The sequence below is a fragment of the Archocentrus centrarchus genome, chromosome 21 (assembly GCF_007364275.1).
Source record: "Archocentrus centrarchus isolate MPI-CPG fArcCen1 chromosome 21, fArcCen1, whole genome shotgun sequence".
NCBI classification, from domain to species: Eukaryota; Metazoa; Chordata; class Actinopteri; order Cichliformes; family Cichlidae; genus Archocentrus; species Archocentrus centrarchus.
Window position 1 is genome coordinate 1,514,318 of NC_044366.1, and position 27,531 is coordinate 1,541,848.

The 27,531-nt window shown below is 42.9% G+C and overlaps 2 protein-coding genes across 3 annotated transcripts; one reads left to right on the forward strand and one right to left on the reverse strand.

Annotated features, from left to right (window-relative positions):
• Nucleotides 1-1,530: 1,530 nt before the first annotated feature.
• On the reverse strand, nt 1,531-25,543 carry LOC115800269 (sterile alpha motif domain-containing protein 9). Of its 2 annotated transcripts, none has more exons than XM_030757521.1 (4): nt 25,357-25,543; nt 6,377-6,435; nt 6,225-6,289; nt 1,531-6,043 (listed from the first exon to the last, which is right to left on the reverse strand). In XM_030757521.1, the coding sequence occupies exons 3-4, from the start codon at nt 6,246-6,248 to the stop codon at nt 1,544-1,546; spliced, it is 4,524 nt and encodes a 1,507-aa protein (XP_030613381.1). In that variant the 5' UTR covers nt 6,249-6,289; nt 6,377-6,435; nt 25,357-25,543; the 3' UTR covers nt 1,531-1,543. The 2 variants fall into 2 exon arrangements, with proteins under 2 accessions (XP_030613381.1, XP_030613380.1); XM_030757520.1 differs by having other exon boundaries at nt 6,377-6,438.
• LOC115800606 (sentrin-specific protease 2-like) lies at nt 12,928-22,062 on the forward strand. The gene is made up of 10 exons (XM_030758081.1): nt 12,928-12,970; nt 13,287-14,619; nt 14,868-14,986; nt 15,079-15,201; nt 20,625-20,690; nt 20,935-21,023; nt 21,250-21,355; nt 21,557-21,662; nt 21,805-21,866; nt 21,973-22,062. The coding sequence occupies exons 3-10, from the start codon at nt 14,873-14,875 to the stop codon at nt 22,060-22,062; spliced, it is 756 nt and encodes a 251-aa protein (XP_030613941.1). The 5' UTR covers nt 12,928-12,970; nt 13,287-14,619; nt 14,868-14,872.
• Nucleotides 25,544-27,531: the final 1,988 nt, after the last annotated feature.

The following is a 27,531-nucleotide window of genomic DNA, read 5'->3' on the forward strand; positions in this document are numbered from 1 at the left end:
CATTTTCAGCTCTGCCAAATGCAGTGGTCTGATTGGTCAGAGATTTGGAAAACTCGAGCTTGCTCTGAAAAAGAAAATGCCACAAATTTATCCTGTGAAATTACGCTGTCAGTGTGTGAAAAATGTTACTGATGCACAAAACAATCCCACAAATTTTACACATCTAGCGTGTGAAGGCCTTTAGTTGTATTTATCAAATAATTGTCATGTATAAAATTACAAGTACATAATTTTTATTCAAATGCAAATGTACTATAAAATAGATATATTATTAAATCCATCATATAGCACTGTTACTCACATAACTCAGAACATCACAACCAGTACAGTTAATTTTCAAATATCAAGTAACATTTTTTAAATGATCCTCATACATAAAGTGACTTGCGGGCTACAGTACAAATGTTGATAAAAGACATTACTAAAAGGTTATGAATGACAAAATTTCAAATGTTTATGCAACTATTTCTAGTCTTGATATATATATACAGTGATGTCAGTAACGCGCTATTTAGTAACGCGTTACTCTAATCTGACTACTTTTTCTCAGTGGGGGAGAGCTGAATGTAGTAGAGGGATTTTCAACTTTTTATTTTAAATGAGAAACAGCATTTCTATATATTTGTTTGTTTTGTTTTTTATCAAGGAAAAACTGTCTGACATTAAAAATGTATTTTTAAACAGAAATCTGTCTCAGAAAGCTGCAGAAATCACAAGAAATATAACATCACAGATCTATAAAGATATTTGAAGTGTCCAAAAATCACTGGATTGATTATAATGTAGGTACAATAACACAGACTCCAAAAGATTGTTGAAAAACAGGTTATTTCTGCATTTTATATATAAGCCTTTCATAACTGCACTCTGTTTACCAATATAAGCAAAGACATTACACATAAAAACACACAGAAACATCTGAATCACTTTATGACAGATGATCACTTTTTGGCACAAGACCGGCCGCTGTTGAAAGTAACTAATAAAGTAACTTTTAATCTAACTTAGTTACTTCTAAAATTAAGTTATCAGTAAAGTAACTAAGTTACTTTTTAAAGGAGTAATCAGTAATCAGTATATATATATGTTATATATATATATATTTATATATATATATATATATATTTATATATATATCTATATATGTATATATTATGTCTCTTCTATCCCTCATCTCTCCTCTGTCTCTCTCTCTTTCGCTCTCCTCTGTAGTCTCTCTCTCGTGCTCTCTCTCTGCTCTCTCTCTCTCTCTGTCTCACTCTCTCTACTCTCTCTCTCTCTCTCTCTCTCTGTTCTTCCTCTCTCTCTCTCTCCTCTATCTTCTCTTCTGTCTCTCTCTCTCTCTCTCTCTTCTGTCCTCTCTCTCTCTCTCTCTCTGTCTCTCTCTCTCTCTGTCTCTCTCTTCTGGTTCGTCTCTCTCTCTCCTCTTCGTCTCTATATATGTTATATATCTAGAGATATATTATATATAGATTATCTCTATATATATATATATATATAGATATTATATCTATATATATATTTCTGGCATGACTATGCATAATCACTTGAGAGTGGTTGGGGGTCCTTTAAGCCTTTGTCCGATGTCAAGTGCAAGCGGTCCTCTCATTGAGAAACCAATGTAGAATGACACCTTTGACCCCGCTGCGTACCCACTAATCTGCCATCGATACATTGGGGTGACTAGAAAACCAGTATCTGCCAGGATGGAGTTGCTCTTCACCTCCCCTGTGACCCTATAAAGGAGCTCCTCCACCTTCTTCTCCTTCCATATTTTGCCACTTCCCCACATGGAGGCAAACTGTTCCTGCCCAGCCGCGATGCACCTTTTGATTTCTCCAATGTGGACCAGTCGTTCATAGCCACGCTTCTTCCCCAGGAGGAAATGGACAACGGGACACTTGCCATTGTACACTTCCTTCATTGTTTCACGATAAAGGGTCTCCATCTGTGAGATGTACCTTCCAAGATCTCTACATGGACTGTATGGCTCTGGCCATAACAGCAGAACTGCAATGAAGTAAAGTGGCAATCTCTCACTCAGTGGGATTTGCTCATGAAGGATTTGGTAGAGAAGTTTTATCATGTCTGGATATCGCTGTAATTGTTGTGAATACAGTTTAAGACGACTCAACACAACATTGACATAGATAAAGTTGACCTTCTCCTTTGTTGTTGGCTGACGCTCACAAACAAACAGATACTGTCTGGCAATCTTTTCCATTGTTTCTGTTGGGATGTCATTTGAGAGACAATTCAGAATCCCAGAATAGGTGTCAACCTTTTCTTTTTCCAGGAACTGTCTTGTCTGGTGTAGTTTAAACATGGTATTCAAGTGTTTATTCTTCAAAAGAGATGCAGAATCTGTTTGGCAGAAAATCTTTGCATACTGTTTGAAACATCTGAAAAGCTCATTTTGGGACATTTGCTCACGGCTGTCTTTCATTCCAAATCTGGAGCCCAGATTCACATAAAAATTATCAAGGAAGTCAAAGTTCACCTTCATCCTGTATTTGAGGTTGTGGAGTACATCCTCAAACTCTTTCAGAATGATGTAGTAGGGCCTGTTTTTGCTGAGCTGAGGATCATCCCTTTCTAACTTGGAAAGTTTAAGGTCTCCAGAGAGAACCTGGCTCATTATGTCATGGCGAACACCATCAGAAGAGAACACAGGAGTCTTTGCCAGCACATCAGTGATGAGCACACCAACCTGAATCTCTCCCAGGCAGCCAGAGGTGTTGAAAGTGCAGTTGTCTGTGTTGTTTTTTAACCGCTGAAATGACTCCTTCTTTGCAAGGTTCTGTGTTTCCCGGAAAGCTTCCATTGCTGACTGAGCCAATTTCAGAAGTGCTCTCAGTTTTCCTGGATTGATGGGTTCTTCCTTGCCCTCTGCAATTGCGTTCTTCAGCTCATGCTTAATAACTTGTGCTGATGTATCTGCAATGTAGGAGTTGTCTTTGTAAAGATCTTTTGCTTTTTCAGCCCAAAATTTTGCCACTGAGAAATCTTTCTTCCTCAGGTAGTAGTACCTCGCCATTAACTGGGAGACAATGGGATCTTTCTCAAATGTCTTTGAGGCATTTTTCAGCACCATTTCTTCCAGTCCAGGTGTTTCGCTTGCAATGTCCTGAATGAGTGGAGAGAACTGAGATTCTTCTAATTCATAATATCTCTTGACCAGAATGTGGTGAACATCTTGCAGGAACTTACTTTTGCCTTGTGTGCTCTCATAAAACTTGTCTGTGGTCAGCAGAAGATCAGCGAGGTCAGCTTTTTTCACATTGTGTGTTGCTTTAAGTTCTACCAAACACTGCTTTGCAATACTTGAGTGGATCATTTTCACAGCTTTGAATTCTACCTTACCCTGAACTGAGCAGCTGGCAATGAAAGTGGAAAACTTTCCAAATCCACATTCAACTTTGACGGATCCACAAAATGGTTTTGGTTGGAGGTCAAGAAATTCCTCACACAGAGAGACGGACAGAGACGCCCCGCGGCAGTAAACATCCAACAGAACTAAAACTGCCAGGAGTTGTGCATGTTTCTGATTCATACTGAAGCTCTTCAGAGTGTTGTGGACCACACTCTCAATGTACTCTGACTTAAAGTTCTTCTTCATGATCATGAAACCATAGAATGTTTCAGTATTCTTGTAAGTTTTCTCAATCTCGACAAGTTTTTCCTCAAACAGTTTCTGTTCCTTTTCAGAGAGATTATTTCCAATGAATACAGTATCTGCAGTTTGTTCGGTCGGTTCGGAGGACTCTGATCTCATGCAGTTCAAGAGAACCACCCGTGCAGACTTGGACTGAATGTTTTTCTCTTCACATTCATTTTCAATGAGCTGCTGCAAGTCATACACTTTTTCCTTATCATCAAAGTCATCTATCATCAGCAAAACAGGGACACCTGGTAACTGCTCCTGATGGTCATACGTGAGAAGTTTGATCACCTGATTAGCTATTTCAGCAAAGTCAGCATTGCTGCTTCTGAGTACAGCACAACGAAATCTGTCCCGGAGAGACCACAATACGTGCATGGCCAAAGTTGTCCCACCACATCCAGGAACATGCATGAGGTTAAACAACACACAGGCTTTTCTCTGGGAGCACAAATCTGGAATGATTGTATCCTTGATGAGGTCAAAGAAGTCTCGTTTGATAAACGGCGTGGATCCAGGCTGCTCTGAGAAATAGAAATTCCACCATGTTACCTTTCCACCCTTGTAGAAGTTCTCCTCTATGATAATTTTATCCTCATTTCCTCCTTCACATTGGTTCACACACAGGACATCTAAGGTATTCAGGCTACGCTCCACTTTCTTCTCAAATAGCACTTTGCTTCCCCCACCACAGGGTAGGAAACGGCTGGATCTACGGTTCTCTGACCAAAGACTAAGGATGGTTCCATTGACTTCTGCAAAGCTGAGCTCATATATGCATCTACCAGAGATGTCGATTCCACATCGAGCCTCAATTAGGTCCTTCCAGGAGGTAAATGCTTTCTCATTGTCACATATGCAAAGGATCTGATCTATGCCTCTGAGCTCCTGCCAGAAAGTACTGAAAGTCTCCACAAGGGGGTCCATCTTCTCACTCACTCTTGACAAAATTAAGAAAATGACGAGGAACCTCTTGTTTGGAAGGACATCTTTGCGACACAGGAAGGAAATCACATCTCGAACAGATGCTCCCTTGTCCTTTAACCACTGGTCAATGTCTGAGGGTGACTCATGCTCAATGCCTCCATTGCAGAACACCCAGCTGGTGTTCTGAGTTAATTTCAACTTGTTTGCAATGTCTTCAACTCCTTCTGTGATTTTATACCGTGCTGGTAAATGTGCATTTACAGTGCTCTCCTGGTCAAAATACTGCTGCAATCCCTGTTTAGCCGATTCTGGATCAAAGTCCAACACACATGTTGGGTTCAGGTCTACAAGAAATTTCAGAAAATCTAATTGGCTTGGATGTGATTTGTTAGTTACGATCACATACTGCTCAACATTCGACTTATCTAAAGTCAGAGAGTCACCAGTGATCATGCGACTAAGCATGGCGCCCTGAGTACTGCTTTTTATTACACTGAGGTGCTTTTCTTCTGCTTTCTTCCTGCGTTCTGATCGTTGAGCTGCACTTTCTAAAAACTGCTCGTACTCTCGCTTGTGTGGTTGTGCGAGAAGATCCGTGCTGCTACCACCGTCACGGATAAAGAAACACTTTGATGGTTCTGATTCACTTTCTTTACCTTTGCCTTTTTTCTTGCCTTTTTTTACGGGGTTTATGTGGTAGTTGTTTTCTTCACAGATCGTAGACTCGGGAACTACGTCGACTTCTATAACACATTTGTCAGATGACGTCATGTTCTTGTTGAGAACTCCAACAAATCGAGGAGGTTTGATGCACGTTTGAGCAGCTTGTTTATGTTTATGTTCAAAATGCCCAATGATGGCAGATTTCAGTTCTTTTGCAAAAGCCTCTCTGTCCCCAACAACCACTCCCAACACTTGACCATGGGTGAAGTCCGGCTTGTCCCCTATTCCAAAATGTATGGTGCCATTGGTGTGGCTGTTCATGCAGGCAGCTGCAAAGCGAATGACCTCAGCGGTAAACTTGTTCATTTTATTTTCATCTGTTGTATTGATGAAAGCTTTATACTCGTGACAGGGTTCAATCAAGTCTGAGGCACCTGATTCTGTCACATCAAGAATGCTGCTTTCCATGTATCTGAATGTATCATGGTATCTACAAAATGGATACGGCTTGCATGGTTTTCCAGGCTGGTTTCCAGAGTTTACTGGCTCTTCTTTCTTAAATTTCACAACCTCATCTCTGGCATGAATGAGAAGTTTAGCTGGTCCAAAAGTCACACCAATTGCGGTTAAGTCTGCTGTAGTTAAAAGCAAAAGACTAGGCCCACTGATGTCTTCTTTAAACAATATTTCAGCAACTTTGTCATCCACACCATCCAGTTGTAGAGCCCAGTGTCTCACTTGATGTTTACTCCAGTCCTGTAGATCAGGTGACAGATCCTCCTCTTCCTGACACTGAAATATAAAGCGTTTTTAACTTTACTAATTTCTAAATATAATTATTGCACACTTCAGTATTTAGTGGCAATATCTAATATTATATGGAATAATGAAAAATGTGAATCTGAGTTTTAATTTATAAAACACTTGGTTCATTGAAGTTGGCAGTTGGAAGCATCTTCCAACTTTTACTTACCTTCATTTCACCTTGATCTGCCATGACAGCACTGCCTCCTTTTTCACAAGTGTAGGTCACTGATGCTACAAAATCATTTAAAGAGAACAATTAACAACAAATAAACAACAAATAAATAGACACTAACTAAAATTAATAGAGTTCAGTCTCACCTTAATATTTCCTGATCATCTACGTTGGCTGGTTAACTTTTTGCACATACTGGCGATTACTGCTGCAAAAGAAAAGTAAAAGTACTATAAACACATGGCTGAGAAAATACATCAAATTCTTGATATCCTTTATGATACAGGATTTCAGCTGCTCAGTTTGTGGTCTCCTTTATTAGAATTTTTGTTTTAAAAGGCAGCAAATGTTTTCATAGCAATTGGACACCTTACAGTGACACCATTGGAATTCGTGTAATATATGTTCTGATGAAATAAAGAAGTAATTCAGTAATTCCATTGATGATTATAACTGACAACTAATGAAAACCCCAAATTCAGTATCTCAGAAAATTAGAATATTACTTTAGACAATACAAAAAAAGGATTTTTAGAAATGTTGGCCAGCTGAAAAGTATGAACATGAAAAGTATGAACATGTTCAGCACTCAGTACTTAGTTGGGGCTCCTTTTGCCTGGATCCCTGCAGTAATGCGGCGTGGCATGGCGTTGATCAGTCTGTGGCACTGCTCAGGTGTTATGAGAGCCCAGGTTGCTCTGATAGTGACCTTCAGCTCTTCTGAATTGTTGGGTCTGGCGTATCACATCTTCCTCTTCACAATAGCCCATAAATTTTCTATGGGGTTAAAGGTCAGGTGTGTTTGCTGTCCAATGAAGAACAGGGATACCGTGGTCCTTAAAGCAGGTACTGGTAGCTTTGGCACTGTGTGCAGGTGCCAAGTCCTGTTGGAAAATGAAGTCTGCATCTCCATAAAGTTGGTCAGCAGCAGGAAGCATGAAGTGCTCTAAAACTTCCTGGTAGACGGCCGCGTTGACCTTGGACCTCAGAAAACACAGTGGACCAACACCAGCAGATGACACTGCACCCCAAACCATCACTGACTGTGGAAACTTTACACTGGACCTCAGCCAGCGTGGACTCTGTGCCTCTCCTCTCTTCCTCCAGACTCTGGGACCTTGATTTCCAAAGGAAATGCAACATTGACTTTGATCAGAGGACATAACTTTGGAGCACTCAGCAGCAGTCCAGTCCTTTTTGTCTTTAGTCCAGGCGAGACGCTTCTGACACAGTCTCTGTTCAAGAGTGGCTCGACACGAGGACTGTGACAGCTGAAACCCATGTCTGCATACGTCTGTGTGGTGGTTCTTGAAGCTCTGACTCCAGCTGCAGTCCACTCTTTGTGAATCTCCCCACATTTTTGAATGGCTTTGTTCCACAATCCTCTCCAGGGTGCAGTTATCCCTGTTGTTGGACACTTTTTTCTACCACATCTTTTCCTTCCCTTCGCCTCTCTATTAATGTGCTTGGACACAGAGCTCTGTGAACAGCAGCCTCTTTAGCAATGACCTTTGTGTCTCGCCCTCCTTGTGCGAGGTGTCAAAGGTCGTCTTTTGGACAACTGTCACTCAGCAGTCTGCCCCATGATTGTGTAGCCTACAGAACTAGACTGAGAGACCATTTAAAGGCCTTTGCAGGTGTTTGGAGTTAATCAGCTGATTAGAGTGTGGCACCAGGTGCCTTCAATATTGAACCTTTTCACAATATTCTAATTTTCTGAGATACTGAATTTGGTATTTTCATTAGTTGTCAGTTATAATCATCAAAATTAAAAGAAATAAACATTTGAAATATATCAGTCTGTGTGTAACGAATGAATATAATATACAAGTTTCACTTTTTGAATGGAATTACTGAAATAAATCAACTTTTTCATGATATTCTAATTTTAGGACCAGCACCTGTATTGCTCAAAAACTAAGTTACCAAAAGTTATGATGAATGAATGTCTCTGCACATGGGGAGCAGGTGTGGTGGATAAGAAATTGAATTCCTCTTAGTTGTATAGTTTTGTTCCTTATACCTCATAACGTTTTTTTGACAGTGTTGCTGAGGAGAATATGCAGTAGGCATGCAGAGGTGAGGAGTAAGTGTTTTGTCTGGGTTAACTGTGCACTGATCCATAGGTAATAGAGCTGCAATGATTTGTCAAAAATTAGTCAATGTGGAATTTCAGCATCTAAGTGTTGTATTTTATAACCCATCCATCTATTTTCTTCCACTTATGTGATTTTGTAACTGCAATACAGTAAAGGAAGATATGGGGGCAGTATTGCCTCCACTGTCTGCCAATAACAACAATCCAGTTGTGCTGCCACAATAGTGATGGGAATTCCGGCTCTTTTTTCTTTTGGCTCCCAAATGGCTTCTTAGATTTTAATTTAAAAAGAAAAAGTGTAAAATGAATTACTAATGTAAAAACATACATTAGGCCTATATCAAACATTTCTTTATATACTCAACATATAATAGAGTGCTCCAAATACAAATTATAAAACAAAAGATTGGAAATCAGAAAAATCAAGGGCCTTTGAGGAGGTGATCCTGTTTCTCCTGCCTGATGACCTGCCCTGTTTTGTTCTAATTACACTGAGGGATGAACAATTCGTATACAGTATACCTATGTAGGTTGTTTGTGCAGCCTGCTCGATATTAAATTTTAAATTTGCAGTCTACACTCCATCAGAATAATCCTTTAACGCCAGGCGATCGCTGCTGAATCGCGGGTTTCCTGACCTTACAAGCCACGAACAGCTGATTAAGACTAGCCTCACCGCAGAGTCAGCTGGTCAAATGAACTTGATCAGCTGGCTTTTCATCATAACTCCGCGACCATTCGTGCCATCGAAAAAACTCAAACGGTTCCTGAAAGCTCAGAAATTACACTTCACAGTCATGTAGTGGTATTACGGTATTTGTGACCAGAAGTCCGCAAACGCCGGTGTTACACCAAATACTGCGACCCATCATATTCTGCGACCACAGGGGGCGATAGCGTACATCCCTCTGCATGTACGTGTTGAATACCAGCGAGAAGGAGACTATTTACGTAAACTGCGTAAGCACCAAAACAGGAGACTGTAAACCTTGTAAATGACCGAAAAGAAAAAAGAAACGGCTCACTATCGGGAGCCGGCTCCCGACGACGGCTTCGTGGTGAAGCCGGCGACCATATACATATGCCGCGTTGCGGTGCGGGCGGCGCGGGTTCGCGTTCCGGCCTGTCGCCAATTTGCCCGCGTGTCTTCCCCTGTATCTCCCCCCCATTTCCTGTCTCTCTCCACTGCTAACAAAAGCCGCTGTGGCAAAAAAAAAAAAAAAAAAAGTAACATGAACGTGGAACAGAGAGGAGGGTGGAGAAAATGAAATAAAATGGAGACAGAAGGTGTGGGAGCGTTTGACAGAAACTAAAATAAAGCTGAATACAGACAGCGCAGAGCAGAGCTTTCCTTCCACGGCAGTATCGCTGCAGTGCTGAGCGTTTAAAACGCCGGTGTCGTGCCAAAGTAGTTATCCCCGACATAATTTGTATCCCCACCCTCGAGAGCGCGCAGAGGAGGCGGAGCCAGTTGCCATGCCTCAAAGCAAGCTCTTACGTGGTTCTGTAAGCTACTTTTTCAAAGTGTGTATTCGCTCCAATAAACCTAAAACGCTGAAAAACAAAAGTATCGTATCGTTTTGTAAGTAAATTGAATGAATTTTAATACAAATTTCAGGACATTGCAGTGTACAACTAGCTTAAACTGCACTACACACACTGTGTTTCTTCGTCTGCCAACATCTGTGCCCCCTGCTAGATAGTCACCGTGCTTGTGGTAATTTCTGGAGAAAATGTCGAGGTCGTAAACCAGTATAAATATCTGGGAACGACCCTTGACGATAAGCTGACCTTTGAAGCCCACGTAGATTTACTCTGCAAAAAGGCCCATCAGAGGATGCACTTTTATTGGAAGCTCCGTGGATTTTACATTCATGAAAATGTTTTACTTTTGTTTTATTGAGTCTGTTCTTACATTTAATCTTATCTGCTGGTTCGGATTTTTAAATGCTAAGAACAGGAATAAGCTGCTAGGAGTTGTAAAGGTGTGTAGAAAAACTGCTGGCACAGCCTTAATCAACCTCGCTGACTTACAAAAGGTGAGGTCAGTGAAAAAGCCCAGACTGATCCTAGCAGACCCACACCACCCACTGCACCAGGAGCTTAAGTTGCTTCCCTCTGGATGCAGATATCAGGTCCAAAGATGCAGGACAAATAGATTAAGAGAATCTTTTTGTTCCATCAGCAATTAGGTTTTTAAATCATTTGTTGTGATTCTATGCATTTTTATGTATGTTTTATGGTATAAATTTAATTTTATCTTTGTTGTACTGCTGGCTGTGGAAATAATTGCCCCCTTGGGGATAATAAAGATCTTTGAATTGAATTGAATTGCTATAATGCACCCTTATTGTCCTACCATGACTGCTTTTAGTTGATGAATCAAGCAGAGTATGCCTAATAATCTGGGTGATTTTCAAAATAATTCCTTTTTCCTACCAAAAGCTAGAGGGGGATACACATTTTATCAGGCTGTGTGTCTCCCTCTGCCAAAATCTGTGCCCCCCTGCTATAATGCACCCTTATTGTCCTACCATGACTGCTTTTAGTTGATTAATCAAGCAGAGCACTCTTTTCATTGAGGGTTTAATTTTGCAAATCCCTAATACTTAAAACTATAGACCACAAATTAATCAGTATCTTTCTCAGTAACAGAGAGTGTCATAATTTTGCAAGCATGTTTTGGCTAACCTTTAGTGGGCCTTTTCAACTTTTTGCTAACATCCTAGGTCACGTGTTATTTTCCTCCTCAATTATGCAAATCAATGACGTTTTGTGTTAGACTTGACTTTTTGCAGCAACTGTGCGTTAGAGCTAGCGAAAACAATTTTTTTGTATCTTTTTCATCTAATAACCAACACTGTAAGAGGATGGAACCAGAAGAATACAAAAATTTGGTTTTGTATAAACTAAAAGGCGAGTACCCTTTGCTTCTCACGAAAAAAGAGAAATTCCTTCTCCGAAGAAAAGCTGCCCTCTACGACATTGAAGGTAATATCAGCAACTTTACTAGTAATGTTTTTGTCTGAAAGTATCTAAAAAAACTATTCACGGTCTGTAATTAGATTGTACAATGTAAGTTAAAAATTATGACTGAGGGTCAATAATTGCAAGAAATATGAAATTTAAGTAACTGTAATTCATATTTGTAGGAAAATGAACCAACAATACTTCTTGAAGCCCATTAGTTACAATGACACTGCAACACCACAGTTTATCTGGTGTTACGCTGATACAGTCCTGTTGTGTGTGGCCTACTCTTTTTGGCATCTGGAGGGGGAATACTATAAAAACATGTTAAGAACTAGTGCAGTAGTAACCCCCTAATTTTCTTATGCCTTAAACATTACATCACATACATAATAAATATATTCCATTAAAAATGTTTTGCATGACTTTTACTACATAGTCCATGTAAACCTATGGTAAACTTGTATATCTGCATGCTTGTGTTTAGGAGAGCAGCTGTTCTACTGGCGCTACAAAGGTACTGCAAAGACTATCAAGACAAAGGTGGTCTGTGGGGCTGAGGAAGCAAACACCCTTTTTTTAGATTTTCATGCTAGTCCTATTGGAGCTCATTGTGGGCAAACAAAAACACGAGAAGCCATTTCAAAGCGTTTCTACTGGCCAGGGATGTCAGTAGACATCAATAATTGGGTAGGTATTCCAGACTAACTCTATATAATACCACAGCGGACTTATTTTAAGATTAAACATACATTCAGAGACAAGTTATTATAATTTGATGAGCAACAATTGTGTTTATTCATGGACTACTTTTATTTCAAAACCTTTTGAGCAGGTTTCCCAGTGTGCAGTTTGTCAGGCAAGTGCTGCAACAATTAAAAAACCAGCAGAATACATTCCCATAAAGGTTAGTCATCAACCATACAAAATAATCACAGAATGTTTTGTTGGAAACCTACTGATTGTGTACTTGCAAAATAAGAATAGGAAGTTAGTATTCTGTATATCGTAATTACCATATTATTAGTTTAACTATGTTTTTCTATTTAAGGTTTCTAAGCCATTTGAATTGGTTGGGATGGACCTTATTGGGAAACTTAAAGAGACCAAAAGTGGAAACCAGTATATTTGTTATAGTTGTATGACTGCTATATATTTTGCTGATATACAATATTTTTTATTGTAATGTGCATTGTGTTGTATTTTTGTTGCAGCTCAACAAAAGGGTATGCAATATGTTAAACATCAAAAGAAGCCTCTGCTCCCCATATCATCCACAAACAAACGGCTTGGTGGAGAGAATGAATGGCACCATCCAGAGGTGAAGTCTTTGTTCTGTTCTGTAATATACCACACCAATGTCAGATACTTACAGTACCTGCATCATTATGCATAAAACGTTATACTTTTATGGGGTTCTTTTCCACTGAAACACTAAGGGATGAGATTTAAATACTAAAATTTATAATGATCGTAAATGTTTGCATGTGCTTTATTTGTCAGAGCCCTCTGTAAAGTTGTTGGTGACCATCCAGAAACATGGGATGATTACCTGGATGCCGTGATGTTTGGTCTCAGAACCAAAAAGCAAATGACGACCAAATACTCACCCTACTACCTGATGTTTGGCAGAGAGGCTCGTTATCCGTCAGAAATTCCGGAACACTACGTAGTATGTCTTTCTATTTATGTCAAATTATGGAAACATCTGGCAGACACACCTTAGTAAATTTCTGACACACCTTTAGAACTTTATCAATGCATATTACTTCATCACCACAAGAGCACTAAAAAACATGGCCTATTTTTATGGATTGTTCCACCTCTCAACAATGATTGTGTAATCAGTCCCAAGGTACACAGAAGTTGTACTAGAAATACAGATTTTCTCAAAACCTTACTAAGACATAAATACTTATGGTATTTATACTGTCTTTATCTTAAACAGAGTATAGGAATAGAACACATAAATGTCTTTTGCTTCAAAGGTTGACGAGAGTGTGGAAGACATAGCGGGGCAGGAAGACTTGTCACAAGACATGCTGAAGCATCAAAAGCTCTTGGAAGTTGTGAAAGACAATGTGTCCAAAGCACAGGAGAACACAAAAGTCAAAATACAAAGTACTAAAAAGAAAATTGACTTCAAAGTTGGTGACAGAGTTTTGAGAGCTAACATAAGAAGCCAGCAGAGGAAAGGAGGAAAACTTGAACCAAACTTTTTAGGACCTTATATCATTACCGCAATTCAGGATAAAAGTGCAGACCTTCAAAATGCCAATGGAGCAATCATTCCAAAAGTAAACATAGACCAGCTAAAATTAAGCAAAAATACCATATCAAGAGTGCCACACTGGGGTTTGAAAAAACAGGCACAAGCTTCAGTTGCTTCACTTTCATCACCCTCATTGCAACCTGCAGCCCAATTACTGCCAGCACAACCAGCCATAACCCCACCACAACAAGGTCCAGCAGCCCCATCAGCCACAAGACCAACGGCTACTGCAGCTCCACAGGCTACAGCAGCAACAGGTTCTGCTACAGCTTCAAAGACTACAGCATCACCACCACCACCACCACCAATTACAGCTCCAGATGCTACAGTGTCACCAGTGACAACCCCACAACCATCTCAAGGCCAACAAGCTACAGTGCCAGCAGTGTCCGATCCAGGCCCAGGAGTTACAGCCCTGCAAGAAGACACACCGCCAGCATCAGCCCCAAATACTTCAGCACCAGCACATGCTTCAGCTCCTCAAGCCACATCCCCAACATCAGAGCCAGCTTCAGAAATGGCAGCACCAAACACAGCCTCACAAGCTGCAGCACCAGACCTAGCCTCACAGGCAACATCATCAGACCCAGCGTCACAGACTGCAGCGTCAGACCCAGCCTTACAAGCCACAGTACCAGACCCAGCGCCAGCCCCAAAAGCTGCGGAATGAACAGCATCAGCCCCAAATACTACAGCACCAGCACATGCTACAGCTGCACAAGCCACATCAACTACAGCCCCAGAACCTGCTTCACAGACTGTTGCACCAGATCCAGCCTCACAAGCTACAGGACCAGACCCAGTGCCATCTCAAAAAGATAAAGCACCAACAGCACCAGACCTAAACCTAAAAGCTTCAGCACCACCACATGCTACAGCACAACCAGCAACAGCACCAACAGCACCAGCTTCAGATCCACAAACCACAGCCCCACAAGCATCTGCTCCACAGGCTACAGCACCAACAGGATCTACTACTCATCAGCAATGTACAGCACCATCTGCAGCATCACGGCCTCACAGATATACACAAGCTGTTGCAGAGAAATGTAAGAAAACAAAAACTTTTTAATTTCATTAAATAGCATTTTTTTCCCCATAAAGCTTTGTTACATTGATATGGCACCTTTTAACGCAGTGGTTCCCAAAGTCGAGAGTGTTGCGGCCCACTTAAAAACCCAAGACCAAAAAAAGTAGCTTGACAAAGTTATTCCCAAGTTATTCCCTCATTGCGTTTTAACTTTTTATATACATTTTTTACCATTGACTTTTCACTTTTTTTCATTGCTTTTTGCAGGTATAATGGATGCCTGGTCTGGAAAGAATCCCCATGTTCTTTTGTCAAAAATAGGTGCCTACAAATTATTTTACTGGGATATCACACAAACTGGTCCGGACATGGAGTTGGAAAGTGAGGTAGAGTGATCCTGACTGTCACTTATGTAACTGTCAGTGTCTTTTCAATGAAAACAGTAAAAAAAAACTTTATTATTATTATGTGTTCACAGTCAATTAATGCCTATCTAGCTATCATGGTGCGTGAGTGCAATCACCAGAACTCTGCAAAAGCAGCATTCATTGATTCATTTGCAATGACTGCTGCATGGAACAGAAAAAATACAAGGCTCAAGGTCAGTATTTACATAAATTATCTTGTTTTATTGTCATAAACACACTGATTTAAAAAATGATCCTACTTTAATAAGTTAAAATTATGTGCGGAATATGTGATTTGATATTGATTGGAGAATTTTAAATAGTCAAATTTATAAGTACTTATATAGAGATAGTACTGTGCAAAAGTCTTGAGTTTTATGCGTGGAGAATGTGAAATAGGTGCAGTTGTAGGAGTCGATGGAAGGAGACACGAGCAGGTATGTAGTCTCAGCTTTATTCCGTAAAAACACACAACAACTAGCACTCCAAATATAACTCCCTCCAAAGGAGGAGTCAAGCCCTTTTATCCCAGGCCTCTCTCTCCCGCCTTTTCCAGCTCTATTCCGGTCTCTCTCTTCGCAATAAGAGCTTGGGGCATTCTGGTGTGAAATGTGCATATATGTGGCCACCACACAGGCCCCCCCTGAACACACAGAATGGCAAACAATACAATAATAAAAACAGCAACCATTTTCAACTCAACATAGCAAAAAAATAAAATACCACATCAAGAGTATCTCCTAGGGGGTTTAACAAGGCGGCCGCTACGGCTGTGCTTGGGGACCACAGGTGGTGAAAACGAGGGAGGGGCATAGCCCCGACCACGGCGAGACTGCCCCCTCGCAGGGGAAAAAACAGCAGCTGGGGGCAGGTCCTCCGAGTGAGGCATAGAAACGGGAGGACGACCGCGGCGCGGAGGTTGGGCCAACTCAATAGGACCATCCGGAAACATGTGAGCAGGCTTAAGGCGATCCACCGAAACCCGCTCCTGACGACCTCCCAGCTCAACCAAAAAATCCTTAGGTCCCACCTCTAGCACACGGAATGGACCATCATAAGGAGGTCGAAGTGGAGAACGGTGCGCGTCATGGCGGATAAAAATGTACTTGGCAGACATCAGGTCCTTTGGCACATATGACTGTGGAAGGCAGTGATGCGCCGCTACTGGGGCCAAAAACCTATCATTCCCCGGGAAAACCGGCCCGCTCCTTTTGTCGACCCCCGAAGCAGATGCACCAGGAAGGAATTCCCCTGGAACCCTCAAAGGCTGGCCCAGGACCAGCTCGGCTGAAGAAGACTGCAGGTCCTCCTTAGGTGTCGCACGCAGGCCCAGCAGGACCCAAGGAAGGCGGTCAACCCAGCTGCTGTCCACCAGCGCAGCCCGTAAGGCAGCCTTCATGGTACGGGGGAACCTCTCGCAAAGGCCATTGGCCTGCGGGTGGTACGCGGTAGTGCGATGGAGTCTGACGCCAAGGTTCTCCGCCACAGCAGTCCACAGCTCAGACGTGAACTGAGGACCCCTGTCAGATGTCAAGTCAAGCGGTACGCCAAACCGAGATACCCAGGAGGAGACGAACGCACGAGCAACATCTGCCGAGGTGGTTGACGCCAAAGGAACTGCTTCAGGCCACCGAGTCGTCCTGTCCACCATTGTCAGGAGATGGGTGAAACCCCGGGAAGGGGGAAATGGACCTACCAGGTCTACATGGACATGTTCGAACCTTCTCTGGGGTATGGGAAAGTGCTCCAGAGGGGATTTGGTGTGTCGTTGCACTTTGGCGCGCTGACAAGCAACACATGAGGAAGCCCACGCCCTGACCTCTTTCCGGAGGCCGGGCCACACAAACTTGGCCCCTACCAACTTAACTGAGGCTTTAACTCCTGGGTGCGAAAGAGAATGAACTGCCTCAAAAACCCGCCGACGCCAGCAAGCAGGAACCAAGGGGCGAGGCCTGCCCAATGACACGTCGCAAAGTAGGGTTACGCCACTATCCTGAAATGAGACATCTTCCAAACGCAAACTGGACTCGGCCACCTTAAAAGCCTGAATCTCCGTATCCGTAAGTTGGTCGGCAGCCATGGCAGAGTAGTCCACTCCCAAATGCACAGAGCTAACCTGCGCCCTGGACAGACAGTCAGCCACCCGATTACACTTGCCGGCGACGTGCTGAATGTCAGTGGTAAACTCTGAAATAGCAGAAAGCTGCCGTTGCTGCCGTGCAGTCCATGGTTCTGAAACCTTTGCCATGGCAAATGTGAGAGGTTTGTGGTCTACAAAAGCGGTAAAGTCACGGCCCTCAAGCAGGAACCGGAAATGACGCGTCGCGAGAAAAAGGGCAAGGAGCTCCCTGTCAAACGTACTGTACTTTCTCTCCGCATCCCGAAGCTTCCTGCTAAAAAAGGCGAGGGGCTGCCAAGCACCACCCACCCATTGTTCGCACACGGCCCCGACTGCAAAATCGGAGGCATCGGTAGTAAGGGCAACAGGCGCCTCGGGAGACGGGTGGGCCAGCAGGGCAGCGTTGGCAAGAGCAGCTTTGGCACTGTCAAATGCCTGCACCCGCTCAGGTGTCCACTCTATCTCTTGGTTGCCTTTCTTGCCCTTAAGTGCATTGTACAGAGGGTGCATGAGGTGAGCAGCCCGGGGGATGAAACGGTTATAAAAGTTCACCATCCCCAAAAACTCCTGCAGGGGCTTCACTGAGGAAGGGCGCGGAAAAGCAGAAACTGCCTCCACCTTAGCGGGCAGGGGAAACGCCCCTTGGGGCGAAACGAGGTGTCCCAAAAACTCTATGGCCGGCAGACCGAACTGGCATTTAGCTGGATTCACAATCAAACCGTGCTCACTGAGACGCTCAAACAACTGGCGGAGGTGCACTGAATGCTCCGCGGCGGAAGGGCTGGCAACCAGTATGTCATCCAGATAGACGAACAAAAATGGCATACCACGCAAAACGGAGTCCATGAGGCGCTGAAACGTCTGTGCCGCGCCCTTCAGACCGAAGGGCATTCGCAAAAACTCGAAAAGGCCAAAAGGAGTGATAACCGCGGTCTTGGGCACATCACGCGGATGGACAGGAACCTGATGGTATCCCCTCACCAAATCCACCTTTGAAAAAATAGTTGCCCCCGCAAGATGAACCGAAAAATCTTGAATGTGGGGAACCGGGTACCTGTCATTAGTCGTCGCATTATTAAGGCGCCTAAAATCCCCACAAGGGCGCCACCCACCGTCAGCTTTAGGGACCATGTGCAACGGGGACGCCCACGGGCTGTTTGAGCGGCGCACAATACCAAGGCGCTCCATGTTTGCAAACTCCTCCCTGGCTATCGCTAACTTCGCGGCATCGAGACGGCGTGCACGCGCAAAAACCGGCGGACCCACAGTGGTAATGTAATGCTCCACACCATGTTTAGCTACGGCTGCAGAGAAGGTGGGAACCGTGAGGGTGGGAAACTCGGCAAGCAAACGCTGGTACTCATCACCTGTGGCAAGCATGTTAGCGAGGGGCAGGGGGCCAGGACTACCAAGTGTACAGGGGTAGGTATCAAAAGACACAGCATCTATCAAGCACCTATTAGCTACATCGACCAACAACCTGAAAGCACACAAGAAATCAGCGCCGAGTATAGGTACTGACACAGACGCTATCACAAAGTCCCAGTTAAACTGACGTCCCTTGAAACACACAGTCACCAACCTCATTCCATATGTGCGAATGGGGGTACCGTTCGCCGCGTCCAGCAGGGGTCCGCGACATTGTCCCAAGGCGTCCGCAGCTGAAGCCGGCATGATGCTACGCTGAGCACCCGAGTCCACAAGCAGACGGCGTCCCGAAGCAGTGTCCTCAATGAAGAGCAGCTTGTCCGAGCTGCCAGCGCACACAGCTGCTAGTGAGCACCGGCCCTCTCGTTTCCCTGGTGCTGGAAGGTACACGGTGGAATGCAGCGCTTCGCCTTCACTCCGAACCGGCGATGATAGAAGCAGAGCACGCTCTCCTTCCTCCGGCGCTCTGCGACGGCGGCCACAGCACCAGCTTCTCTCGTCTCCGCCCCTTGTAGAGCCGCACTCGGTAAAAGTGCATGCACACCGGAATGCCTGGATGCCAGCAAAATCTTGTCCGCCTCTTCAGCTAGCCCGCGGTAATCCTTGGCCCGTATCAGAGCGGAGCTGGCTAGCGCGGTGCGCACGGGAGGGGGGAGCTGGCGCAGGAACAGATGCGTAAAGAGAAACGAAGCGTCGCCCGGGCCGAGCAGAGCCAGCATGTGCTCCATCAGCTCGGAGGGTTTACCATCTCCCAAGCCATTCAGGGATAACAGGCGATCAGCCCGCTCTTCGTCTGAAAGCTGATAAATCCGCAGCAGGTTCTCCTTCAGCGCTCCATACTTGCTAGCAGGCGGCGGGTCCCGGAGCAGTCCCATCAGCCGGCGGGTAGAAGCAGAGTCCAGCGCCGCGACGACATGGTAATACTTGGTGTCGTCTGAGGTGATCCCGCAGAGGTGAAACTGGGCCTCCACATGCTGGAACCAAGGCTCTGGATCGTGCTGCCAGAACTCCGGGAGCTTGACCGTGGCCGCAAAAATAGCGGGAGAAACGGCGGCGGCTGGTGAGGAAACGGCGGCGGCTGGTGAGGAAACAGCGGCCGCGGCCGTTGAGCTGTCGTCAGCAGACATGTTCTTTAGTCGGGGTCACCAATGTAGGAGTCGATGGAAGGAGACACGAGCAGGTATGTAGTCTCAGCTTTATTCCGTAAAAACACACAACAACTAGCACTCCAAATATAACTCCCTCCAAAGGAGGAGTCAAGCCCTTTTATCCCAGGCCTCTCTCTCCCGCCTTTTCCAGCTCTATTCCGGTCTCTCTCTTCGCAATAAGAGCTTGGGGCATTCTGGTGTGAAATGTGCATATATGTGGCCACCACACAGTGATTTATTGAAAGACATCCAAACATATGTCAGATCTTTGCTGCACTTTTTAATTTTTCTCATGGACATGACTTTCAGGTACTGTTCATCTGCTGTACATACTTCTTTTGTCCTCTATTTTTTTCAAGGACACACTGCACACCATGCTGAGATATGACACATTAAGAATCACCTCGTTTGTGTTTTATCTCTGTCAAACTGTTATATTTGGTATTTTCATATATTTAACTAAAGAAATGGGAACAGATTATGTATTTGTGATAGGGTGCAAGTTACAAAGTGCCTAAGTACACAGTTCAATTGGTTCTTTGAAAAGTTGTCTGTTATGCAGTTTATCATTTGAGTTGGCTGCTTTTTTAGGCTGTAGTGAGTCATAGGTCAGTGCTAAGCGTATTAAGAAAAAAACAGTCTTCTGATGATGGTTAAGAATGTAGATTGAACGAAAAAAAAAACAAAACAAAGCAGCCAACCTCCAGACAGAAACTTTGAAAGACCTTCTGGCTTGGAAGCAAACTTTAAAAAAATGAGGGGTGGGTCAAAATTTTTGCACAGTAATGTATATGATATATAATAATTAACAAATGATTTTGACATGAGAAATACTTTGAAAAACTTTATAATTTATTATTTCATGTCTTTATGTTAATATTTTTTGCAGTTAATGAGCAACATTCTTTTTGTTCAATTGTAGATCAAACCCATGGAGCATGAAGTGATTGTGGGAATTGTAAATGAACATCATCACTGGACATTAGTGGTAAAAAAAAAAAAAAAACGTGTGTGTGTGTGTGTATATATGTATATATATATACATATATATACACACACACAGCTCACACATGTCACACACTGATTTCATGAATATTCTACAGGAAAAAAATATGTGTGTGTGTATAATTTTTCCTATAGAATATTCATGAAGCTAGTTTTGTATGACAAATGCATTGAGTGTAGATGATGGTAATTATTAGTATTTGTCTTTCTCTGAAACTTTTTTGTAGGTCATATACCCCCAAGAAAAGAAGTCGCTGTATCTGGATCCACTAGGAGAGACAAAACAAGGCATCCAAAAATGTTTGGAATCTACAAGGTAAGTATAACTGTTAAAATTAATTTTTCATTTTAAATTTTTTTTATTATGAGAATTAAAATTTTGCTATGAAATAAAGATAATTAAAAATTGGTACACACTACTCAAGAACAAGCAGCACAAGAGTTTAGCAACATTTAACATTTTGTCTTGGTCTCCTATTGCATTGTGAAATATTTTCTTTTTTAATTGAACTCATCCTATTTCTATTGTCACTGCCTTTCAGGGCATTTATGAGAAAAAAGGGATGCAATGTCTCAAGGTGGACTTGTGACACAGTCAAACATCCAAAACAAATGGATGCTACTTCATGTGGAGTCTTTGCATTAAAGGTATGAGTCCTAAGCGTAATGCATATGTACAAGTAAATTGGAACAATAGTTTTTATAAGAAAAAAGCTAATGAGACAAAGTAATAAAACATAATTACACAACAAAATGAAAAAATTAATTCACTGAAAAAAGATGGGTCTTTAAAATAGTGTTTAGGCTATTTGTCCATTTATTTATTCACCTTCAAATCTTGATTTTCAGTTTGCTGAGAAAATCTTGCGAAAGGAGTCAGTAGATTTTCCATCTACTAAAAAAGCAATAAATGCACACAGGTTGCAAATTGCAACCACTCTCCTCCTAGAGACAGGTAACTCATATGCCATGATTTGATGTTCTGAGAAGTCTAATGCTTCCACTGTGACTGCCGTTGAAACAAACTATACAGTTATTTAAAGTAACATATGCAGTAAGCATTATGTGCTCTTGTTTGCTTGTCTTTTTTAATACAGATGACCTGACAAACCTCTGTCACTTCTGTGGGAAAGAAGAGCATGATACTGACTTCAACTGGGTAATGACATCCAAAAGAGAATTAGACTGTTAAATGTTATCAAGAATTCCCTTGAAATGGTATTTTAACAGTTTTTTTTGTTTGTTTGTTTGTTTGTTGTTTATAGATTCAGTGTGACTTGTGTTTGCGGTGGTTCCACCAGTACTGTGTGAACAGCCAGAGGAATGCTTTATTTGTTTGGCTTGTAAATAGTTGAGATATGATGACTACCACTGCAGCGTGTTTGCTAAGGGCGCACACAGTAGAAAACATAAAATAAAATATGTTTATGTCTATCCATGTATAATTAATGTGTTGCAAATAACATCCATCCATCCATCCATTCTCTTCCGCTTATCCGGGACCGGGTTGCGGGGGCAGGAGCCTAAGCAGAGAAGCCCAGGTTTCCCTCTCCCCAGCCATCTCCTCCAGCTCATCCGGAGGGACCCCAAGGTGCTCCCATATAATCTGTCCAGCGTATCCTGGGTCTACCACGGGGCCTCCTCCCGGTGGGACATGCCCGGAACACCTCATCCAAGAGGCGGCCAGGAGGCATCCTAATCAGATGCCCGAGCCACCTCAACTGGCTCCTTTCAATGGCAAATAACATAATCTCCCAAATCACCCAGATTATTAGGCATACTCTGCTTTATTCATCAACTAAAAGCAGTCATGGTAGGACAATAAGGGTGCATTATAGCAATTCAATTCAATTCAGAGATCTTTATTATCCCCAAGGGGGCAATTATTTCCACAGCCAGCAGTACAACAAAGATAAAATTATATTTATACCGTAAAACATACATAAAAATGCATAGAATCACAACAAATGATTTAAAAACCTAATTGCTGATGGAACAAAAAGATTCTCTTAATCTATTTGTCCTGCATCTTTGGACCTGATATCTGCATCCAGAGGGAAGCAACTTAAGCTCCTGGTGCAGTGGGTGGTGTGGGTCTGCTAGGATCAGTCTGGCCTTTTTCACTGACCTCACCTTTTGTAAGTCAGCGAGGTTGATTAAGGCTGTGCCAGCAGTTTTTCTACACACCTTTACAACTCCTAGCAGCTTATTCCTGTTCTTAGCATTTAAAAATCCGAACCAGCAGATAAGATTAAATGGCCGCCAGTTGAATACACCAGGGGTATTCAACTGGCGGCCCAAGGGCCAGAACCGGCCCATCAGTCATTTTGGACTGGCCAACTGCCCATTTACTTCTATTATTAAATAAAAATTTTAAAAGAAGCTGTGACTAAACTGTAAGCACGGCATGTAGTTATGCTGCTATAGGCCTAGTCTGCTGGGGGGTTCACATAATGCACTGTTTCTCATTCACCTTATTTACTTTGTTTATACTCCACTCTTCATTTAATCATTAATTGATATTAATCTCTGGCTCTCTTCCACAGCATGTCTTTCTCTCCCCTCAGCCCAACCGGTCGCGGCAGATGACCCCCCCTCCCTGAGCCTGGTTCTGCTGGAGGTTTCTTCCTGTTAAAGGGAGTTTTTCCTTCCCACTGTCGCCAAGTGCTGCTCATAGGGGGTCGTTTTGACTGTTGGGTTTTCTCTGTATTATTGTAGGGTCTTTACCCACAATACAAAGCGCCTTGAGGCGACAGTTTGTTGTGATTTGGCGCTATATAAATAAAATTGAATTGAATTGAATAGTTCACACTCCTTACAGGTGGTGGCAGTAACGCACCATAGATTACCAACCGCCATTAAACTCAAGAAGAAAAAGAAGTAGAAGAATGGCATTTTATCAGTGTTGCTGGCGACTTTGTCGCTAGATTTAGCGGTTTTTCAGACCTCCCTAGCGAGTTTTTCCCTTAAAGCAACTAGCGACAAATTTAGCGAGTTTTCTCGGTGATGTCGGTGACTTTTGGAGAGTTTTTGTGTTAACCTGAAATCCTCCCCCATCGCTGTGTTTTGCGTACATACAGCCTTCGTACTGCGTCCATTCAGACGCTTTGGCATCGCCCGGACCCCCAAGAGTACCGAACTGTTGGTATGTACCGTAAGTCACGTGACCTTAATAGTGGAAGTGAGTCTGTTCGTGTCCTCGTGAGCGGGTGGGCGCGTTGCTGTGATACGTCAGCATATATGTTTATGGATTCACAAATCCTGCTGACTGAAGGATGGAAGTTTGTTCATTTAGTCTGATCACATGTTTATCTGACACAGGAGGAAGCACTTTGGTGAAGTCTGCCTCACTGCAGACTGGCTTTTTAAAGAATAAGTCAGCCTTTTGCTGTTTTCGCTCTGTATCTTTTCTGTTTACATTTTAATAGCACAGCTGTGAGTCTTTTGTTATGGAGGAAAAAGCATTAATTTATTTGAGGAGCATTATTATTTAAATGCCAGTGGTTTATTTTTGAGCAATTTCTCTTGTACATCTACAGCTGAATGTTAAAATGTGTGACATTTGGGACATGTAGCTTTGACTCAGAAGTGCCTTTTTGTTTATATCTTTAGGAAGAAAAAAATATAAAGATATAGTTCGTATATCAACATTCAGGTAAAAAATATCGAGATATTATTTTGGTCCATATTCCCCAGCCCTAGTAGTTCTAAACATATTTAGGGTGATTTTCTTCACTTTTTGTCTCTCCAAAGATGTTATTCCTCTCTCCTACAGCCTCGATTGCAACTACATGCAAATGACCAATTATGCAAATTAGGTGATGATGTCATATAGCGACTTCTAGTGACTTTTAGGACATCCAATAGCTACTTTCCTTGCTGAGGAGTTGGCGGGAGGCCAGACAGTAGTTTCTGATGAAAACATGTCGCATTCAAAAGAGAAGAGGCGTAAGGTGGACAGGAAAATAGAAAATTTAACGACAACTGGACCAATAAGTATGCACAAGAGTAAGTGTCCCGAGAAATGTGTGGCGCACTGGCAAATAGCCTCATGACAATTTGGCCCATAGAAAAATGTAGTTGAATACCCCTGCCCTACACCATACTAATAAATTATTGTGGTCTAAAAACCAGGTTTCATTGTCCAACCCCTGTATGTACTTCTACTTAAGTACTGAATGTCAGTACTTTTACCACCTCTGATTACATTAACTTATAGAATTTGTAAGATTTAGTGTCAGTGAAATATTAATCTGAAATTTCTACATTACTGAATAAAAGTACAGCTGTAATCCAAACTACAGGTCTGATCAGTTTTCTCTGTGTAATGGCTTCAAATGTAACACCACATATGAGCGCTGCGGGTTCACTGCGGCGCTCTGTGATGTCAGCTGTGGTTAGAATAAAACCAGGAAGAGTTTTAGTGTGAAAGGATTTTACTCGAACCACAAACCCAACAGACTGAGGCCAACAGAACATCCATCCATTCTCTTCCGCTTATCCACAGAATATACTTCAGTAACACGGCGTCAAAGATAAACCGTTTAAAGGGGAACTACTAAAACACAAAGGCGCTGAGTTAACCGGCTCCATCCTTACTCAGCATTTACTGAGTTTCCCTGATAGTTATGACACTGACGGACACTCACCCACGGACGCGTTCAGTCTGCGGTCCTCCCGGTTTAAAGCTGAGCTCCTCTAACGGGCGGATGCGGCGGATTCTGGAGAGGAGAGAGCGACACTGTCTCTGCCTGTTTGCAGAGGATACAGAGGACACTGAGGAAGAAGACCTCAGCTGGGCGGGTTAATCACAGGAAACGAAACCTACTCCGTGTCCTACGACTCTCAGAGTGCCGGTGATTTTCTGTGAAACGACACCGTTTGACTTCCTGTATAACTTGTTCCAACACGCCTCTGCGGACCAGTCTATGAAGAGGTCGTTTGTTCCGCTGGGAGCGCCGAGAGTCAGTCCGCATACACATGCTGGGACTGTGGTCTGGGGAATGTTACGAGATTCAACAGCTGATTACAGGCCTCAATCTTGATTTCTGAGAAACGGCGTTTTTACGGCGGGAAGGGCTGGGGTGGGGCATGACTCATTCACATAAAATATGGCACCATTGCAACAGCACCTATGTGTTAATGTTTAGCAGGCAAAAAAACCCACAAATCACCCTGTTCTCCACCATGGAAACAAAATCAAAGCAGAGTAACCGGAACAACACTTCACATCTGCCTCAATTAAAAATTTCACAACAGGTCCAGAAACCACCTGGATTGCTGTCTCTTAAGGAGTCGTTTAAAAGCAATCTGCACAGCACAGCCACCAGTCCCCTCCATTCAGTCCTTAGCATCTGAGCTGGATGTTCATGAGATGAAATCTCATGAACATTAAAACAACAAGGCATTATCATAACTGTGCTACCTGTACTCAAAATACAGACTCAGGACTTCACAGAATGAAGTTCAGTGCATTTATTTACAGTGAAGCAACAGCAAACGTTCTCAGGAGTATGCAGTTAGGGAGGTTTGAGGGCTCCAGTGCAGACTGATGCACAGGTTCCAGAAAACAGTTCCTCCTCAGGCTGATCCTCCACTCATCTCTCAGTGTTACTCCCAATAGTGATGCTCCATCTGATACCAAAAGCGCCGAGGCCTGTGTCGAGGGAAACAGAGGAAGTGTTCTGGGGGATCTGAGGAGAGTCTGATCCACTGTTATGGCGGCATAATCAGAAGCACCTGTATCCTCACCTGTACGCAGTAGAACTTCAGTGCTTCTTCAGTCCTCTGTGAGAGAGGGTTCTCTCAGACTGGGGGAGTAAGGAGGAACTGCCTGAGCCCCAGCACTGCCAAAAACTTATTCCTGAATAAAGATCAATAAAGCTCCCCCCACCTCCACCCAAGCACTTCCTGTAATTGTTTATCAACAAACACACACCACACACTGCCTATACACAATACTTTATTGATATACCACAGCTGCTCTATTGATACTTAGATATACCACGATCAGCACAGATTTATTTAATCTGGGTTTACAGTACCTCAAATGGAGATTTTGACATAATCGCATAATTATGCTAAAAGATCCGCCAGCCAACATGTAACAGAATAGCAGGAGTGCTGTACATCAAATGTCCAGCAGATGTCAGCACTAAATGAGGAGTAAACAGAAGTGATCTCTGAACTCAAGCTGACCAACATACAGATTCAGAAGAGCCAGTTCCACTAACTATTCCCAACCCAACAAGCAGGCGCTGAACAGATGACTCCCTCCAGCTTAAACAGGGAGATCACACAACTACTCACAGGTGAGTTAATCATGTACCCAGGTACATGAAGCTGGAAGGAGCAGGGCCCACCTCTGAAACACAAGGTGTGGTTATCACACACACACACACACACACACACACACACACACACACACACACACACACACACACACACACACATACACACACACACACACACAGACACACACACACATACACACACACATACACACACAGACACACACGCACATACACACACACATACACACACACACACACATACACAGACACACACACACACACACACACACACACATTCTTTTTATACATTCTATTTTTTGTATATTTTATACATTGTTTATTTTCTGTACATTTCTTGATTATACTAGACTATAATATTTTTATTTTTTATTTTAGAGAATTTGATTTTCTATTGCATGGCACTGAACAGGAGTGGCCCTCCTATCTCATTGTACATCCTGTATAATGACAATAAAAGGCATTCTATTCTATTCTATTCTACACACGCACACACACACACACACCGGGATC